The following is a 20,406-nucleotide window of genomic DNA, read 5'->3' on the forward strand; positions in this document are numbered from 1 at the left end:
GGGAGTTGAGAGGGAAACTTATAACTGTTCTGAGCCACACAATTGGAGAAAGGCCGCCTGGGGTGTGTTCTGCTGATGTTGCTGGGCTCCATTCCAGCTGCCCCAAGGTTGCCCTGCTTGCTGTCACTGTAGGTCATTCAGGATGCATTATGGATAGAATTTAGTGAATCATGGTATTAGAATCAGAAGGAACCTTTGAGAAGTTTGTCATGTTGCCAGCTTTCTCATTTGGTAGCTAACGAGTGAAGTTTACTAAAGACATTGGTGGGTGGGCGATGACTTCTCCCTCCCCATTGTTATAGGACAAATAATGATTCACTGTCACTGGCTCTGTCCCTTCTCCCCCATATACCAACTATGCATTTGTTCAGGTAAACAAACTCTTCTGAGAGGATTTAAGAAAATTAATACTTAATTGGGGCGCCTGGGTGGCTTAGTTGGTTAAGCGTCCGACTTTCACTTAGGTCATGCTCTGGCAGTTCGTGGGTTCGAGCCCCGCGTCGGGCCCTGTGCTGACTGCCAGCTCGGAGCCTGGAGCCTGTTTCAGTCTGTGACTCCCACTCTCTCTGGCCCTCCCGTGCTCACACTCTCTCTTTCTCTCTCTCTCTCCTAGAAATAAATAAAACATTAAAAAAATTAAAAAAAAAGAAAATTAATACTTAATTATAATAAAGTCTGATTGCTTTGCAAATTAATTTTGTGTAAATTCCAGAGATTCTTTTACTATTCTTCTAAGAAGTTCCTTACTTTTTCCAAGCTTTATTTTTTAAAAGTATTTACTTATTTTGGGTTTTGTTTTGTTTGTTTGTTTGTTTTTTTACAATTTTACAAGTATTTACTTATTTTGAGAGTGGAGGAAGAGAGAATCCCAAGCAGGCTCTGCACTGTCAGCACAGAATCCTATGCAGGACTTGAACCCACAAACCATGAGATTGTGACCTGAGCCCAAAAACAAGAGTCTGACGCTTAACTGACTGAGCCACCCAGGAGCACTTAAGAAGTTTTTTTATAAACAAGGATGAGAAAGGTGCTTTATGTCTTAATATTGAATAATAAGCCCCTGATACTTAGACAGTCAAGTAAATATTTGAATAGTTAATAAAATAATTGCTACCATTCATAGAATATTTAAAAATGCTGAGTGTCCTACAAACCAAAATTGTCAGGTAATTTTCTTATCCCCACTTTATAGATGAGGAAATTGAGGTTCAGACATAATTTGGTAAAGTTGACATACCCAAGTAAATGAGGGAAAGGAAGTTTGAACCAAGCATACCGACTTCAAAGCTACAGCTGTTTCTGCCATGAGAAACCTGTGCCAGACATCCTGCTGCTGGATGAAGAGGAAGCAGTAAAACAGGGGTCATTGTCTGCAGCGCACAGTAGATAAAAAGGGTGATGAGCCATGTATACAAGTAACAATAGTGAAAGAAAATAGTGTCAGTACATAACTACTTGAGGTGGGTATCAGCAACACCTTTATGGAGAAAGTATCATTTGAAATGGATCTTGAAGAACTTAGATGGGCAGGCTGGGAGCGGATGTAGACAAAGCCATGAATTCCAGGTGTAGCTAACTGGACTAGGGTAGGCCCTGGATAGCCAGTAATGATTAAAATTTAAAAAATCAGAAGTGAGGAGCATCTGGGTGGCTAAGTAGGTTAAGCATCTGACTTGTTTCAGCTCAGGTCATGATCCCATGGTTCATGGGATTGAGCCCCACGTCGGGCTGCATGCTGATAGAACCTGCTTGGATTCTATCTCCTCCTCTCTCTATCCCTCCCTCACTTGCACTCTCTCTCTCTTTCAAAATAAATAAATAAACTTTAAAAAATCAGAAGTGATAAAGTCATGATATGAATAGAGAGAGATGGCAGTGGGAGTGTCTGTCTGGAGACCATGAAGTAGGCAGGTGGAACTACAGGAGACCTGAAATAGTTATGACCATGAGTATAGAGACTGTTCTACACCTTCAGAGTTGAGAGAGATTTGATATTATATGAGGCAGAATCTGCTTCACTGAGTATATCTGAGGAGTGCCTCTAAGGGAAGCTGGGGAAAGAGAAAGCACACAAGACAAGGATTTTCAGGTAGGGCATAGTGGTTAATATAGAGAAGCTATTGTCCACTCCTAGGGGCTCTTTCTGTCTTTTCTATCATCCTGCTTTTTGGGTAGTAAAATATAGAGTCACTCGTTAGTTGTACACACACATTCTTCTGCCTGGTCACTTATCCCAGCCAAATCTCCTATTTTCCATCCTCAAAGGGTACAAAACATTTGCTTCATTTTCTTCCATCATAAAAGAATATCTTATTGCTCTTTAAAATTGTATATCATGTGCTGGATAATGACATAGAAAGGAAATGAAAAGAGCATCTTCATGAATGTTGCTATTAACAAGGTTCCAGACCTGATTGTTTATGGAGTTTCTTCCATTTGTCATTCAGCCATAATGAGTTTCTAGATAAAAATGAGGCTGCATTCAGAGTCATTTTCATGAGGGAATGCTGCTAATAGAGGAAATTTGTGTCCCAACAGCAATGTAGGTAATGTAACTGTCAACAATTTACTAAATAATCAGGTGTGTCTGGCATGTTGTTTTTGTAGCTCTTGTATGATCATTCTTAGGGGGAAAATTAATGCTCCTCTGTTATGTTGTGTCTCTTAGCTGTGAGACTGACTTCTCACATAGAAATGGTCTGTACATTCTGTCTCCCCATCCTTGGAAATTTGAGGGCTTTCTGGTTACTCTACATGTTCTCTGGAAGCTCTAGAAATCCTTGCTCATTCAAAGTCTGTCCACAGAGTGCTGCATTATCCTGGGTACTGCTGACCATACAACTTATAAGACTCTAAATTACCCTTTGCAAAAGGAAAAAAAAAGTATACAACTAATATTTATTCCATAGATTCTGTGTTAGATATGAAAACCAAGATGGCTGGCACATTCCAGATTTATAAGTTTCCTTGGGGTATCTCCATTTTCACTGATGAGGAAATTCTAGGCTCAAAAACTTTAAGTAGTTTATATGAGGTCATGCAACTATCACCAGATGCAGGATTCAGCCCAGGTATGCATTACTCCAGATTTGATCTTGTTCCTATACTGTAGCTATTACTGTTAGTGCAGCAGGAATTCAAATGAGGGACTTCAAATGAGCAGTCGGAATAATTAGGGACATCATTGTAAAATAGAATAGTAAAAAAATATAAAACATGGGATACATTGGAGGAGATCAGAACCTGGGGCCAGGTAGTTCTAAAATAATAATAATAATAAACAACTTTTGAACACTTACTATGTACTAGGCATGGTTTAAATATATTCATTCTCAGTCCTCACAGCAGCTATATGAGGAAGGGATAGTTATTACTTTCATTTTGCAGGTGAAGAAACCGAGAAGTTATACGGAGGTTAAGGCTCTTGCCTAAGGTCATGCATAAAGTCACTGGTGGGATCCAGATGAGAACTCAGCTGTCTGATTTCAGAGCCTGTCGTATGGGGGAATAAAGAAGAAGGGACAAGTCAAGGGTCTTCAGGGCTGAATACAGTAGATGTAGAATAGGGAAGAGGTAATTGTGTATAGGGACGAGGTGAAGGGTAGGTTTGGGGAGTACTGTATGCCAAGCAGATGCCTGAAGCCTCGAGAGGGAAAAGAATAAGTAAAGGTAGACATGACATCAGGAAGTGAGAGAGTCTAAAGGGATGCTCACAGTTTCTTGGATGGGAGGAGGATGACAGGTTGGAAGAGGCAAAGAGGGAAAATCAAGGATGGAGAATCCAAGGCAGAAGAGATTGAGGATGAGGTCCCAGTGTCAATATGCCAGAGACTCATGGATGTAGATAAGTTCAAAGTAACTGGACCATCATCTCTGTGCTTCTGTGCTTGGTGGTATCTCTCTTTTCCTACCAGTTTCTGCTTGCCTCTTACTATATTTTGAGCACTTTTTTTTTCATAGGTCAAAGTGGAAAGGAATGATGATTGTATTTGCGCTATTGTTGCAAATGCCCTTTAATATTGTGTGTACTTCGGAAAGGAAATAGCTAATCTTCTGAATTAGATGGTTTGGAGACATGCTAATTTTGGTGAATTCTGTATCTGTGTATTGCTAGATATAAAGACCTTATGGGTATCATGTTCTAAATTCCAAGACACTGTAGAATTAGAAGAGATTTGACACAAGTGACATTTTAAAAGAAGCCATTTCATCCTATCATCGCTAGTTTGAGAACTATCAGTAGCACCTTCTTGCCCACCTCCTGAATCCTTCAACCTGGCTCTCAGGACACCCTAAATTTGCCCCCCCCATCCAACTTGGTTTCCCCCAGCGTGGATGCTCACTTCTGTGACACACTGTGAGGTGTCCTCATTGTGCCTTCTAATAGTTTGCTCCTTTTCTACCTCTGTGCTGTTTCCCTCTTCACCTAATGGAATCCTTCAAAGCCCTGGGAATAAAGTCTCAACCACACCCTTGATATTGTAATTCTCTGTCTGCTTCAGTGATTTCTCCTTGATTTTGATATCTTTGGTACATATTGTCAGCACTATGTATTTTGGCACTTAATAATTTTGACACATGTAAAATGGCAAAAAAAGAAAGAAAGAAGTCTGATTTTATAGTTTTAGTTTTACAAAGTACCTGGGTGGGTATTTAGTAAGCAAACTGGGAATATGTAAATTTTGTTTCTTATTAAGGGATAATTCTCTTCCAAGTGAAGGTACACACATACAGCATTGCTTTTCAAAGGAATTCCTAGCTACTAAGAGTATGAAACCTACCTCATTCTCATTCTCCTTTAATTTGGAAATATTAAGTGCTGGTTTTGATTTTTGACACACATTGAGGATTGCTATGATTCTGAGAGAGTCTATTAGAGTAATTGATGAGTTTCCATGAGACATGAGTTGTTTTTGACATTGCCGAAGGGGTCTGCTCATAGTAATCCTTATCATTCCAGACCTGTTTAAGCATTTTGTACAGCACAAATTTCCTCTTTAAATATAACAGGATGATGAGTGGATTTGTTCCTGTTGTCCCAGATTTTCAGCTCATCTCAAAGTGGAGGTCAAGGGCATTAAATACGCCATCTTCTAAGGATATTCCAGCAGCTCTAGGGCAGGAGTCCTACCTCCAGAACCTGTACTACCACCATCAACCTGCACCACACTCTTAGATGGCTGGCTAAGTGGACTCTCAGCCAAGGAATACAATGCCTGTTTCTTTTTCTTGGTGACGCTTGCAGTTCCTTTCTTTCCCTGGTTCAGGGAGGAAGGCAGCTCAACCTCAATATATCATCACCTCTCAAGGCCAGCTCCCAAGTATTCCACCCTGTCCCTAGTCATCTTCATATATTGATTGGAGGTTGGAGTCAGGAGGGGTAGGCTAACTGTAGAATTCCTCAGCAAGTCTTGAAGAAATGTGAGCCATGCCTGTTTGCTGGATGCTGTCTGTGAAAGAGTAGGTTTGCAAACCTTGCCTACACATTAGAATCATCCAAGAAGCTGATGCCCAGGTTGCACCCTAAACCAGCTAAATCTCTTTCTGTGGGGCTCCAGTATCAGTAGCTTTGAAAACTCTCCAGGTTATTCCAATAAGCTGCCAAGATTGAGAACCACGGTTGTACAATGTATGGGGATGGGTTGAGGAGTGGAGGGGGTTCTTGGGGTCTTTTATTCTCCAGGTTTGAGTCTTAGATGAAATTCTTTTTTTTTTTTTTAAAGGATTTTATTTTTAAGCAATCTTTACACCCAGTATGGGGCTTGAAACCACAAACCTGAGATCAAGAGTCACATGTTCCACCAAATGCACTGGCCATGTGCCCCTGAAAATCCTTAAATATAAAATATCTCACTCAGTATCTTGTTAAATAAACAAATAAAAGTAAAGGTTTAATCCATTTTGTGTTTCAGATGAATACCATGTTTACATTTAAGTGAAGGATCAGCGTTATACTTGGACTTTTTCTGAATGGTAAAATTTCTAGTAAAGTGAAAAGATTAATATGTTTTGTTGGCCACCTTAAAAGCTGCATTTTATTGTCATACAGTAAATTTGTTTCATCCCAGCAAGAGAATCTGACTAAAGCAACATCACTTGGATGAGCTAATAGCCATCTGAATTTCCAAAGAGCATGTATTAACAGTCATAATCTAGCAAGTTATTCTGTGATCCTATTCTGACAAGTTGTCCTAAGAATTCCACTATTTCATTGAGAAATGCATGTACTTCTTAAATGCACCATTTCATTGGCTTTCTCATTTCCTTGGTTTTCTCACAGCTCGAGAGATGGCTGCCCAATGTGTTACAAAGGTGGAACTGAATATTTCCTGTGACAATCTTTTGGATATGGATGTAGGGTCAAAGTCGGACCCCTTATGTGTGTTATTTTTGAATACAAGCGGTCAACAGTGGTATGAGGTAATGTTAAATTCTGTAGATGAAAAACAATCTGAATTGCTCTTTTGATAATGTGAAGTGCTTATTTGACTTGTTAAAATAATAACAATTTAAAATTAACAATCTGTTAATGCACTTTTTCTGGGCAACTTTGTCTTTGTGGAATTTTTCATCTCTGTATAGAAACTTCCTTTGCCTATCCATGAATCATATATCTAGTTACTTATAGGACATCAACATGCTAAGATGTGAATGCATTTTGATCTGATGAAACTTTTTGTTTTGGGGGTGAGTATAGGTTGATCGCACAGAAAGGATTAAGAATTGCTTGAATCCCACATTTTCCAAGACATTTATTATTGATTACTACTTCGAAGTGGTTCAGAAATTGAAATTTGGGATTTATGACATCGACAACAAAACTGTTGTGCTGAGTGATGATGACTTCTTAGGAGAATTTGAATGTACCCTTGGGCAAGTGAGTATAATTAGCTGCTGCACCATTTTGTGTCTAAATTTTAACCAGAGAATTGGGTATTCTTGATAAGTGCTCATTAGTTTAATTTTTAGGGTTGAAAAACATGTAATCACTTTAAAGATATGGTTCATATATATAAGTATGTTTAGTTTGACCATTATATAATTTATCTTCTTTTTCATCAGAGCAGGGACTGTGTGTTTTTGGTAAAGCCCTTTAATTCTTTTGAGTTAGGGGTGTTTCTTTCCCTTTAAAAAAAATTTTTTTTAGACATGTTTCATTTGACATTTCAGTAATACCATTGCTCTAGCTGCTTTGTGTACTATTTACAGATTTCCTATTTACAGATTTCAGTACAATTTTTGTTCTTATGTTTAAGTCATAAACACTTTCAAAGTAACATCAACTTCTCTGCTGTTCTAACTAACGTGACTGGTCCCTCTAGATCCCCGATGGCCCCACACCAACACCATCCCTTTACCTGGCTCGCTCTTCCTGAACATTAGGTACATCAGGGTAAGCCTTCCTCCCCTAGTAAGTGTCCTCTGACCCCGTTGAGTAGTTTGGAGTGCAACCCTATGCTCACTTGGTACTCTTTACTGCTTCTGTCTTAACATCCACCGCACTGTATTATAGTTGCTTAATTATCTGTCTTTCCAGTATATGACAGATTTGATCAGGGTACAGATGTGTCTGGAGGCTCACCATTTAGTTCCTAGCTCAGAGTTTGACTTCTAAGGAGAGATCATGACCATTTGTAATACAGCTGGAAAGGTCTCAGAAGGGAGCAGTAATTGTTTTCCAGTGGGTGACATTTATTGCTTAGATTTATTTATTTTTCAGTGTTGAATTATTTGTGGATCTTGGTATTTCCTGTGTCTTAAGGACAATATGAAGCTGGTCGATTTTCTAAAACTTTAATGAATAGTATCAAAGAGAAAAAGAAGTATTTATTTTTTGGAAAAAAAATCACATTGTAGCTGACATTATGATGAATTTGAGAGATGTATCTGTTTGAGAGTACCTAAGTCTACTATATTATTTTAATCAAAATGATATATGTATTTTTCCATTTTAATTCCTTTTTTTTTTAAATTTAAATTCAAATTAGTTAACATACAGTATAGACTTGGTTTCAGGAGTAGAACCCGTGATTCACCTCTTACATATGACACCCAGAGCACATCCCAACAAGTGCCTCACTTAATGCCCATCACCCATTCAACCCACCCTCCTCCAGCAGCCCTAAGTTTGTTCCTGTACTTAAGAGTCTTTTATGGCTTGCTTATCAAAATGATATTTTGTGGGGATTGAAATTAAGTGTCAGTTGATAAATTGAATATTATTTTTGAGTGTTCTGAGGCCCGCCTCTTACCTACAGGGTTTTTAGCCCAGTGATTAGTGTATGTGAAGAGAATCTGGCCCTCATTTTCCATTTCACAGAAGAAGTTAAACTTTGAAGTAGTTGGTAAAGAAACTAGTAGTTGGGAACTTTGTATCTGTCAGGATTGGTTTTGTGGAAATCTTTTCCAGTGGGCTTTAAATAAATAAATGTGTTCTGGGGCACCTGGGTGGCTCAGTCAGTTAAGTGTCTGACTTTGGCTCAGGTCATGATCTCACAGTTTGTGAGTTCGAGCCCCGCATCGGGCTCTATGCCGACAACTAGCTCAGAGCCTGGAGCTTGTTTCAGATTCTGTATCTCCCTCTCTCTCTGACCCTCCCCTGCTCATGCTGTCTCTCTCTCTCTCAGAAATAAATGAAAAACATAAAAACATAAATAAATAAATAAATAAATAGATGTGTTTTATAATTTCTCAGTCTTTAAGGAATTGACCTAATATTTCCCTTTGTAATGGCTATAAGTCAACTTTATACTCAACTCTTCTTTCAAACCATTCAACTTAAAAATTTACATGTTGAAGTGAAACAGCTCTTTGTGTCACTTTCCAATTTTAACAGATTGTTTCCAGTAAGAAGCTAACTCGACCACTGGTGCTTAAAAATGGCAAACCTGCAGGGAAAGGGAGCATTACGGTAATAAGATATTTGTCTTTTGCCTGAAAACATTTAGCATAATAGGACATGCTGAAACTGTATATATCAGATACTCTATAGCCTCGCTTTTATCATTTGATCTTGAATGTTGCTCTTCATCTGCATTTGTCTCATAATGATCACAAACGGGAAATGTATTGGGTCAAAAAAGGAGGAGAAAAATGCATTGTGGGAATTCCTGCTTTGAGTCTTTTAAGTTTCCCATGCAATCATGGTAATGCTTGCCTCTCCCCCATGGAAGTGTAAATTCCCAAGCTAGAGAGAAACAACTTAATCATCTAAATGGATCAATTTGATCCTCTACAAGCTAACATAGATAGTTCCCTTAATAAGACAGAAACTTTGCATAATGAATTTTATTTCAAATGGATCTTATATTAGGCAATTCCCATTGAACCTCTCAACTCTTTTTTGTGGTTCCACTCTGCAACCCATCCTTCCACTCAGATTTTTCCATTGCTAATTATTGGTCCTAGGCAAATGAGTATATATTTTATACTGTTTTAGATTTCAAATTATATAATGTCACACTTTAAATAAGTACCTCTAAATAATAGAAATCGATCACTATCTTCTAGAGTTTCTGTTCAAGTTATCACTGCCCAGAGCAGTAGTTTCTAACTTTAACTCTGAGAATGGAAGGCTGGCTGCCTGAGTGAGCTGTTTGAGGGTTATTGCCATCATCAAGTACATTTCCCCAAGCAACTGTTGCTCTGGTTTAAATTTTCTGAGACATAAGAATGTTAAGTGTCTTTGGGGTGTTAACTTCTGTGAGATAGAGAGCATTACAGTAATTAGCTTTATTGCCTTTGGGGTCATGATAGCCTGGAATTTATTTTTAAGTAGAACAAGTTTTTCAGGTACGTTGGATGAAAATTGTTGATCTGATAGTTCAATTTAAAGTGTTCTCTAGGTATGATATACTCACACTTTAGGACTAGAGCTTTCGGTAGGGTAGGGTTATGCCACTTTCAGGGCTTTGGTTTTTCACTGGAATGCGGAAGATCCAGTTTGGGCAACAACATTTGAAAAGGAAGTTACATAATGCAGATCTGTAATATTTTGAGGAAATATTTAGTTTACACACAGGAAATAAATAATAAATTTTCTGAATGTTACTATTTCTTATCAAAGATTTAAAGCTTCATTATATTAGTATAGACTGTATCTACTATCAAATAACAGAATAAATCAGTACTTTCTAAGTTTATCAGAACCCCTAAAACATACTGTCTTTCACTTACCTTATGAAATCTACTCATAGATTTCGGCTGAAGAAATAAAGGATAACAGAGTGGTCTTGTTTGAAATGGAGGCAAGAAAACTGGACAATAAGGTGAGTAGTTGATGCACATTTCCACGAGAATATCATGTTTTGCCTCACATTGATTCCTTTTTGAAAAAAAATAATAATGCAGTTAGTATTATGAACTCTTATCTGAACATCACTTAGAGTATTCAGTTACTTCCAAATTCTGTTTTTCAGTGTAAGTTTAAGCAGAAACCATTTTCTTTAACCTCTTTCCTCTAGATGGTATCAAAGGTTTGTATAGCTTAACAGAAGAGTTTATGAAAGCATTAATGTTATTGTAAAAGATATTCAAGAGAGATATTCAAAAAGATATTCTTAGGGAAAGAAGGAAAAATTTTATGCTGTATTAATTATGGATTTTCCTCTTTGCCTCCAAAAGTCCATGTCTTTTTTAAATGAAGGATGAGTACCAGTACATAGTAACACAGCAACTTAGTATACAGCATGAATTAGGATAATTCTTTGAGTGATTTTTGTACCTAATGACATACCCAATCAATATGTTTTACCATTTGCATTTACCTTACAATTCAGTTTGTAAACATCTTAGACTAGTACCCAGGGACTATTTTTATTTTGGAAAAAATTAAATATACAAAAATAGAATAACGTTTTAAAAAACCTGCATGTCCCCATCACCCATCATCAACACTTCTAACTCACGGCCAATTTTGTTTTATCTCCACCCCTATCTACCTTCTCTCCTTCTAGACATCATATCATTTCATCTGTAAATACTTTGGTGTTATCTCCAAAAATTCTTTTAACATTATAATTGGTTGGTATGTTCTAAGTCTTTTTTAATCAATAAATTCCGTCCTTTCTTTTATTCCTTCCTCCCTCCTTCTGGTATTCCCCATTTTCTCTCTTCATCGCATCCCATCCATTCATCCATCCATCCATCCATCCATCCATCATGCAATTTATTCAGTAAGGAAACTGACTCCTTGTGCTGATGCTTAGGGGCACATGTACCCTAATGTTCATAGCAGCACTCTTAACAATAACCAAATCATGGAAAGAGCCTAAATGTCCATAACTGACAAATGGATCAAGAAGATGTGGTTTATCTATACAATGGAATACTACATGGCACTGAGAAAGAATGAAATCTGGCCATTTGTAGCAATGTGGATGGAACTCGAGGGTGTTATGCTAAGTAAAATAAGTCAGGCAGAGAAGGACAGATACTGCATGTTTGCACGTATAGATGGATTAGGAGGAACTTAACAGAGGACCATGGCGGAGAACAAGGGGAAAAATAGTTGGGGAAAGGGAGGGAGGCAAAACGTGAGAGACTCTTGAATGCTGAGAACAAACTGAGGGCTGATGGGGGTGGGGGAGAAGGGAAATGGGGGTGATGGGCATGGAGGAAGGCACTTGTGGGGATGAGCACTGGTGTTATATGAAAACCAACTTGACAGTAAACTAGTTAAGGAAAAAAAAAGAACTGACTCCTTTGTCCTATAGGCATTTTAACATTCTGCATACAGCTAATTAAATACTTGTGGTGTCATTTAACATGTTCCTTTCTCCACCTTTATTTCCTGATTTCTGTAAGATGGTAATTGAATCTAGAGGAATGATCTGATGGTATTTTGATGGTATTTTCATAAGGCAGTTTCATAGGTGGTGGCATGTGATTACATCAGGAGGTTCACATTATTGAGTTCTGTCTTTTTGGGATATCAGTGAACACTGATGATAACTATACTACCTAGATACATTATTTTATTAAGATTCCTTAAAATAGTGAGATTCTTACTCTCTCATTGCATCTTCATTTATTAATGAGGATAGTTCTATACAGAGATGTATTCTTACCCACATTGGGTATTTATTTATTCTATGTTATTACTGTACAGAAAGCGATTAAAATGTTTGATTCCCTCCCCCCCATATATATAGTTTCTTAGGATAAGTTGGTTCTATATCATTCTCTAAATGTGACAATGAGGGTTTTTTTGTTTGTTGTATTGCTGTGAGCTCTTTATCAGTGAACTTTTATTGATGCTTAAATTATCTTAAGTTTGGCCTTTGGGAACCTCTTTAGATTTGTTCCTGAAGTCATTTGGCACATCTCGAGCAATCTTTGGATAGCTTCCTTGCTCTGTGGCATGACAAGATGTTCCAGGCTTATTTTATCTAATTTTTGCCCCAGACTGGCAGATTAAAGGGAGCCTTATTATGTTTGAGTGGAAATTGTTATTTAGAGACCAGTCTGGTGCCTTTACTTCTTTAATTCTGTATTTACACCTCCCTTTTCTTATGCTGAAAATCTCATTTCCTAAGGATGTTAACATAATTGTGTATCTGTTTTGCCGTTTATAATATCTAATAGTTTCAGAATAAAAATATTCACATTATATTTCACAATATTTTCACTGGAAACAGTTTGAGCTTTGTTTAAAATTCTTTAAAAAAAGTTTTAATGTTTCTTTATTTTTGAGATAGAGAGAGACAGCATGATTAGGGGAGGGGCAGAGAGAGAGGAAGTAGGCTCCAGGCTTTGCAATGTAAGTGCAGAGCCTGACACGGGGCTCGAACCCACGAACCCTGAGATCACGACCTGAGCCAAAGTTGGACACTTAACTGACTGAGCCACCCAGGTGACCTATGAAATTCTTTTTTAAAGTTTTATTGGTTGATTGGTTGATATAATATATCATATATAATATATAATATTGGTTGATTGGGATATAATCTCTATACCCAATATGAAGTTTGAACTCAGGACCCTGAGATCCAGAACTGCATGCTCTACTATCTGAGCCAGCTAGGCACCCGTCTTTGAAGTTCCTTTTGTTTTTAGGGTTATATATTCTATGTGGGTTGTATATTGAAATTCTTTTGTTTTAAAGAAATCATTTAGCTATTATTCTATCACAATGACACATAATTGACTTTTGATTTTGAAATTTAGGGATTATTTTTGGGGCGGCTAGGTGACTCCATCCGTTAAGTGGCTGACTTTGGCTCAGGTCATGAATTCATGGTTCATGAGTTCAAGTCCCACATCGGGCTCTGTGCTGACAGCTCGGAGTCCAAAGCCTGCTTCAGATTCTGTGTCTCCCTCACTGTCTGCCCCTCCCCTGCTTGCACTCTGTGTGTGTGTCTCTCTCTCAAAAATAAACATTTAAAAAATTATGAAATTTAGGGATTCTTTTCCATTTTTAAAAATTTAACTTTGTTTTATAATTATGTAAAAGATTTATATGGTTCCAAAGCCAAATCTATATTATTAGATATTTTAAGAAATTTAACGTCTTTCTCCACCCACTCTTTTTTTCTTTTTTTGTCCCTGTAGGTAATAATTTTCTTAAATTTTGCTTTAGGATTTCATTTTTTAATTTTGTAAAAAATTAGCATTTTTTGGTGTGTATGTTTATGTGTATTTATGTCTCTGTGTATACACATACGTATTTGTGTGTATACTGATATGTCTATATAGATAGATATGTGTGTGCATATATATGTATGTATTTGTATTTATATTCCCTACCCCCAGGCCTTGGGTAACTGTAGCATACATACATATATACTTTCATACATATGTATGTGTACATATATTATGTATACATACACACTTCCTCCACCTTGCTTTCAGCACTTAACATGTTCTGGAGGTTTGAGTTAGGAATTTATAATTCTTAATTTAGTTCTACCACTGACAACTTCATGAACTTTCAAACAAGGTTTGTTGTCTAATCTTCAAAATGGTAATGATATTCTCTACCCTTCTACTAAGTTTATTTCTAAGATAGGTCAAACAGGGTACATTAATGTGTTTTTAGAAGGTTAATTCTCTAAAGTGCTGCTATTATAAAATGCTGCTATTATAAAATCAATGGTTACATTGATTCTTTTTAGAGTTTATTTATTTATTTTGAGAGAGGAAGAGTATGGACGAGCAGAGGAGGGGCAGAGAGAGAGCATCCCAAGCAGATTCCATGGAGCCTGATGCAGGGCTCTATCCCACAAACCTTGAGACCATGATCTGAGCCAAAACCAAGAGTTGAATGCTTAAACGACTGAGCCACACAGTCGCCCTGATTCTTAAGACTCTTCTTAGTGATAGTATTAAATTTTAAAAGTTCTGCATAGCCTTTGTGTTTATTTATCCATATATATTTTAAAAGTTTATTTATTTAAGTATTCTCACCCAACATGGGGCTCAAACTCATGACCCCAAGGTCAAGAGTCAAATGCTCTTTCAACTAAGCCAGCCAGGTACGCATTTGTTTATATTTTTGACTGTACCAAGTATGTTACTTGCTTGACACTGAACTGCTGAGGAGGGAAGTAACATTATCTTAGTTCTTAATTTATTACTGAGGTTAATTTAGGACTCAGAAAATTTTCAGTTCAGGGACATAACTGCATATATTACTGTGGAGTTAACAGGTGTCCTTTCATTTTGACAAATAATAAGTAATATATTCTAAGGAGTATGGAAATTTCAAAATGAAAACAAATAAAAATGAGAAAACAAAATCATTTATAATCTCACTGCTTAAGTTTGAACTCTGTAAGCGATTTGATCATTCTTCCAGAATTTTATCTGTGTGTGTGTGTGTATGTGTGTGTGTGTGTGTGTGTATTGTGTTGTGTTGAGGATGGTAATAAGGGTATTTTTGAACATTCAGTGTGCTTCAACATTGTACAGGTGCTGTAGTAGTGAATTACAGAGGAAAATGTAGATGTACTTTGTACCCTTGAAATAATTCTCTTATGCATTCCAACTGTTTACTTCTACTCTCTTATGTACATAAAGGAATGTGTGGTATTGGGGAAAGAATATTGGACATAGAAGGATAAGATATAAAGTCAAGACTCAAATCCATCAATTAAATTAGATATGTGATCTTGGCAAAGTCATTTAACCTGTCTGAATCCATTTTATTGCTGATAACTGCTCTGTCCTTCATAGAGTTAGTATGACTATGTTGGGGAATATAAATCTATTCAGTGCTATGCAAGTGAATGCTGTTAATAATGAAAACAAACCCAAAACATATTTTATTGATTATGCGTCCTACTTTATAGCAATGTTCTCATGTTTTTTGAGAAGTGAAGTTGTGATACGTAGGATTATGAGCATTTATCACAAGTGCCTTAATAGTTCCCCTTGTAGACAATCAGCAAGTTTATAAGTACATGAGGAAGGTGATGGGATTTGTATTTACTACTGTACTGTGCTTTATATATTTGTACTATGGAGTTAGACTTTAGATAGTGGTAACATGTATAAAGTATAGTTTTACATGGTTTCAGTGGAAAAGAATTGATTTTTTCTTTTTTGATGCAGGATCTATTTGGAAAGTCAGATCCATACCTGGAATTCCACAAGCAGACATCTGATGGAAACTGGCTAATGGTTCATCGAACAGAGGTCAATATCTGAATTCAAAAATGTAGAGTTGAGGTTTCTGTTGGAATTATAGTTAATCTAAATTTTAAAAAAAATTGTAAAAAAAAAAACCAACCTGAGTTCAGACATATAGCAAGAGACACAAGATCAACATACTTGGGTTTTTTTTTTTTCTTTTCATGAGGAAGTGCTACTATGCTGAATTATTAGTAAAATTTTTTATTTTGAAATATTTAAGACCCTGTTAAAAGTACTAAAATGTATACCTGTATATCCTTCACCTAGATTTACCAACTGGTCATATCTGCATGTGTGTTCTTTCTCTCCACATATATACACACACACAGACATGCACACATAAACTTCCCATTTGCAAAACTGTCCTAATTGTAGGCTTCAACCATCATGACTCTTCACCTTAATACTACAGCAGGTATTTCTCAAGAACAAGGGCATTCTCCTATACAATTACATCTGAGAGAATTAATATTGATTTATAATATCACCCAGTATATCCTTTAACTTCACATTTTCCCAGTTGTTCCACACATGTTATACACACACACACACACACACACACACACACACACACACTATACATATATAGTTTTGTCCAGGATCAATTCAAGGTTCACATTTTGCATTGGGTTCTTATGTTCCCAGTATGTAAGATTCTTTGCCCTAAATGCCTTATATCTTCATGCCATTGAATCTCCTGAATAATCAAGGCCAGTATGTCCAACATTCTGGGTCTTCTATTTCCTTATGATTGTATACAAATCAAACATTTCCATCAAAAACATTATGTGTATACCTTGTTCTGCATCGTCCAGGACCCATAGTATCAGGGTGTCCAGTACTGATGTTGCCAACCTTGTCTATTTGGTTAAGCTGGTGACCACCAGATCTTAACCATGATAAAGTCCCATTTTTTAAACTTTGTAATTAATAAGTGATCTGTGGTATAAGACTTTGAGGCTGAATGAATAAATTATTCTTCAGCATATCACCTGTCCAATGATAATTCATACCTGAATCAATTTTTACATTAGGGGTTATAAAATAGTGATTTTTTTTCTAAATCTTTCATCCCTTTACACATAATAGCAGATACCCTTCTTGCATCTCTCCTGTCTCACATCTCTTTTTATTTTTAGTATCATCACAGACTCATGACTTTTATAACAGTGTATTTGTTGTGTTATAATTCATTATGGTCGTTATTTTTGCATTTCACAGTAATCCAAATTTGACCTTGGAGAGTGATGTTAAAAGGCTCCTGGGTTCTTTAACATGACCCCATTATTCTTTAAGCATTATTTATTTATTTATTTATCTTGATTTCTTTTTAATTTTTTAATGTGTATTTTATTTTAGAGAGAGAGAGAGACAGAGTGTGAACAAGGGAGGGGCAGAGAGAGAGGGAGACACAGAATCTGAAGCAGGCTCTAGGCTCTGAGCTGTCAGCACAAAGCCCAACACAGGGCTCGAACTCATGAACCATGAGATTATGGCCTGAGCCAAAGTCAGACACTTAACTGACTGAGCCACCCAGGCATCGTAAAAAAAATTTTTTTATTATGTTTATTTATTTTGAGAGACAGAGAGAGAGAGAGAGAGCATGCGAGAGAGAGCGGGAGAGGGGCAAAGAGAGAGTGAGACAGAGAATCTGAAGCAGGCTCCAGGCTTTGAGCTGTTAGCACAGAGCCTGACATGGGGCTTGAATCAAATAGCTGTGGGATCAGGACCTGAGCCGAAGTTGGACACTTAACCGACTGAGCCATCCAGGCGCCCCTCCAAAATTTTTTGTAATGTTTATTTTTCAGAGAGAGAGAGACAGAGCATGAGCAGGGGAGGAACAGAGAGAGAGGGAGACACAGAATCTGAGGCAGGCTCCAGGCTTTGAGCTGTCAGCACAGCCTGACATGGGGCTTGAACTCAAGACCCATGAGATCATGATCTGAGCAAAAGTTGGAGGCTTAACTGACTGAGCTACCCTGGCACCCCATATTTATTTATTTTTTTAAAGTTTATTTACTTATTTTTTTTAGTAGTTTCTACACCAATGTGGGGCTCAAACTCATGACCCCAAGATCAAGAGTCTTAGACTCTCCTGACTGAACCAGCCAGGCACCCTGCATTCTCTTACGTTATATTAAAGTATATTCTCAGGTCACCTTGTGCCCACCCGGTCCCAGGTCTAGAATGAGCTATTCCTCTTGAGGAACCCAATTCCTTTAACAGAGTAGTGCTAGATGTACTCATTACCTCTGGGATGTCATTGCATTTAGGCCTTTTCAATAGACATAGCTAGGAAATGTGTATTTGTATATATCTGTTTATTATTTGTATGTATATTTAAAAAATTTTAAATCATGAATTTAAACTATGTTTTCAATTTAAGTCCAACCAGAAAGATTTTTTTCTCACCCTTTCTTATTCCAAATTTGAATCTTCTATGTCCTGCAATGAAAACCCTGGTTTTCCAACAACATCAAAAATCTGTAGTTTCTAAATATACCTTGTAATGGGTAAAATATATTTTGCAAGTAGTTTTTTTCTTTTCTCAGAATGTATCTGTCATATTTTTCTTATAACAGTTGTATGATATTGTCCTATCTAGTTTCTCATTGAAAAGGTTGACTGGGTGAAGAGGTGAAGGATGATTGTGAAAGTATAGTAAGAATCTAGGAAAAGGAAGGTAAAAAGTTAATGTACTGAATATTTTTCTAACTAGTCTTTGAATCTTCATTTTACAGGTTGTTAAAAATAACTTGAATCCTGTTTGGAAGCCTTTTAAAATCTCTCTTAACTCCCTATGCTATGGAGATATGGACAAAACTATCAAGGTAATTTGAAGTTGTATGGGTGTTATTTATACACACGTATCTTTCATAAAACTAATAGATTTGATAGTATTTAATAAAAGTAAATGATGTAATAGGTACCTGTGAGGGTTGAATTGTATTTGTATTTAGGAACGCTAAAATAGAAATGTCTCTGGTAAGCAAATAGTTAGTTCAAAAGGGTAGATATGTTTGACTGATATGTTGACCTAATGCTTAATCAAACATTGTGATTTTTATTTTACCATTCATTTTTTAAAATAAAATGTCCAATTTAAATTTTTCTGTCTTTTAATAAGATTCCTCTGCTCAGCAAATAGAAAACTTTAACTGCAGTATTTGCTTTTGGTATGGCCCTTGCAGATAAAAGCAGATGTTACTTTAACTAAAAATCCAAAGCTTCCTCCTACCCTCAGCAGCAGAGGAGAATAATAGTGACATTTTCCATTACTTTCATAGCAAGATACGATTCATTGAAAACTTTTAGATGGCTTTAGTATAAAGTGTTAGGAGATAGGGTGGGTACAGGAAGAAGCAGCAGGTGACTAAGAATTTTTTTAATGGTTTAATTTATAGCCATTTATTAGAAAATATTTTTTATTTTTAAGACACATTTTACTAGAGTCTCTCTCTCGTTTAAATGTTTTATTTATTTTTGAGAGACAGAGAGAGATTGAGCCTAAGTAGGGAGGGGCAGAGACACAGACTCCAAAGCAGGCTCTAGGCTCTGAGCTGTCAGCACAGAGCCTGACGTGGGGCTCGAACTCATGAGCTGACAGCTCAGAGCCTGGAGTCTGCTTTGGAGTCTGTGTCTCCCTCACTCTCTCTGTACCTCCCCTGCTCATGCTCTGCCTTTCTCTCTCTCAAAAATAAATAAAGATTAAAAAATAAAAAAAATCGTAAGTTGACACTTTATTAGATTTGAGAAACAGGAAAGGCTGGGGGAAGATGCCTAAAACATTAACTGATTGGTTGTAATAATATGTTAACAATGAAACAATGTTTTTTAAACTTTTTTTTGCACACAGTGGCATGCTTACAGGGCTAATTTATTATAGTAAGTAAACTGATTTTATGAGCTTTCTCTGATGAATGTCTTTCGTTCATAAAAGTTTCTCAGTTTGCTTTAACTTTACACAACTTGGTTTGCCATATCATGACTGTCTTTATCTCTTCAGTTCTGTATTTCTTTGCAATATCACAAAGTCATACATCTGTGATTCTTGTGGTGTTTAGAAACTGTTGAGAGGTGTAGCAAAGAGTTTTAGAGCACAGAATAGAGTCAGAATCCTTGGTAATTTGCTGTGTGAACATGCCAGTGTTATCACTCCAGCATGTATTATTATTTTCATGAGATCAAACGTGTAAAGAAATAATCATGCATGCTATCACCTTGCCTAAAATGGAAATGCCTTAGTGAATGTAGTATTGTGTGGTGTGTGCATTCTTTTATATATATACATATGTACATATGTATATATGCATATATTTAAATTTCATAAGCATTGCTGATACTATTGCTTAAAACAGCCAATAGTACTAGTTTTTGAATTTTTGAGAAGAGAAATTAAATGGCACAAATTATTTTATCAAGTACCTCAAACTGTATCTGAACATATGCCAGGATTATAAATGTCACATCTGTCTTTAGTGCCAAACATTTGCCTTCAATGGGGCAACGGTGAGTTTTCCCTATTTCTTATGATATAGTGAGCTATCAGAAATTACAGTTGAAAAATATTTTTACATTTCCCTAAATTTTACATTCAAACAGTCTAAACATATAAATAGTTTTAGGTGTTCATAAGCTTTTTAAAAATAAAATTGGCTTTATTAAAGTTGGATCTTGTCTCATATATAAGTTGGAGTTTGCTGAATGCAAATCTAAAATGTAAAGTTCTGGGGCACCTGGCTGGCTCAGTCTATAGAGCATGTTCCTCTTAAT

General features: G+C 36.6%; 1 protein-coding gene across 1 annotated transcript in view; it reads left to right on the forward strand.

Annotated features, from left to right (window-relative positions):
- CPNE3 (copine 3) overlaps nt 1-20,406 on the forward strand; it is a 52,391-nt gene that overhangs the window by 8,525 nt on the left and 23,460 nt on the right. The window contains exons 2-7 of the mRNA XM_039223468.1: nt 6,281-6,420; nt 6,698-6,877; nt 8,837-8,911; nt 10,197-10,268; nt 15,553-15,636; nt 18,375-18,464. Of these exons, the coding sequence (XP_039079399.1) occupies nt 6,289-6,420; nt 6,698-6,877; nt 8,837-8,911; nt 10,197-10,268; nt 15,553-15,636; nt 18,375-18,464 (633 nt within the window). The 5' untranslated portion in view covers nt 6,281-6,288. The remainder of the gene's footprint in view (nt 1-6,280; nt 6,421-6,697; nt 6,878-8,836; nt 8,912-10,196; nt 10,269-15,552; nt 15,637-18,374; nt 18,465-20,406) is intronic.

The sequence above is a fragment of the Hyaena hyaena genome, unplaced genomic scaffold, assembly GCF_003009895.1.
Source record: "Hyaena hyaena isolate Hyena2069 unplaced genomic scaffold, ASM300989v1 scaffold_1352, whole genome shotgun sequence".
NCBI lineage: Eukaryota > Metazoa > Chordata > Mammalia > Carnivora > Hyaenidae > Hyaena > Hyaena hyaena.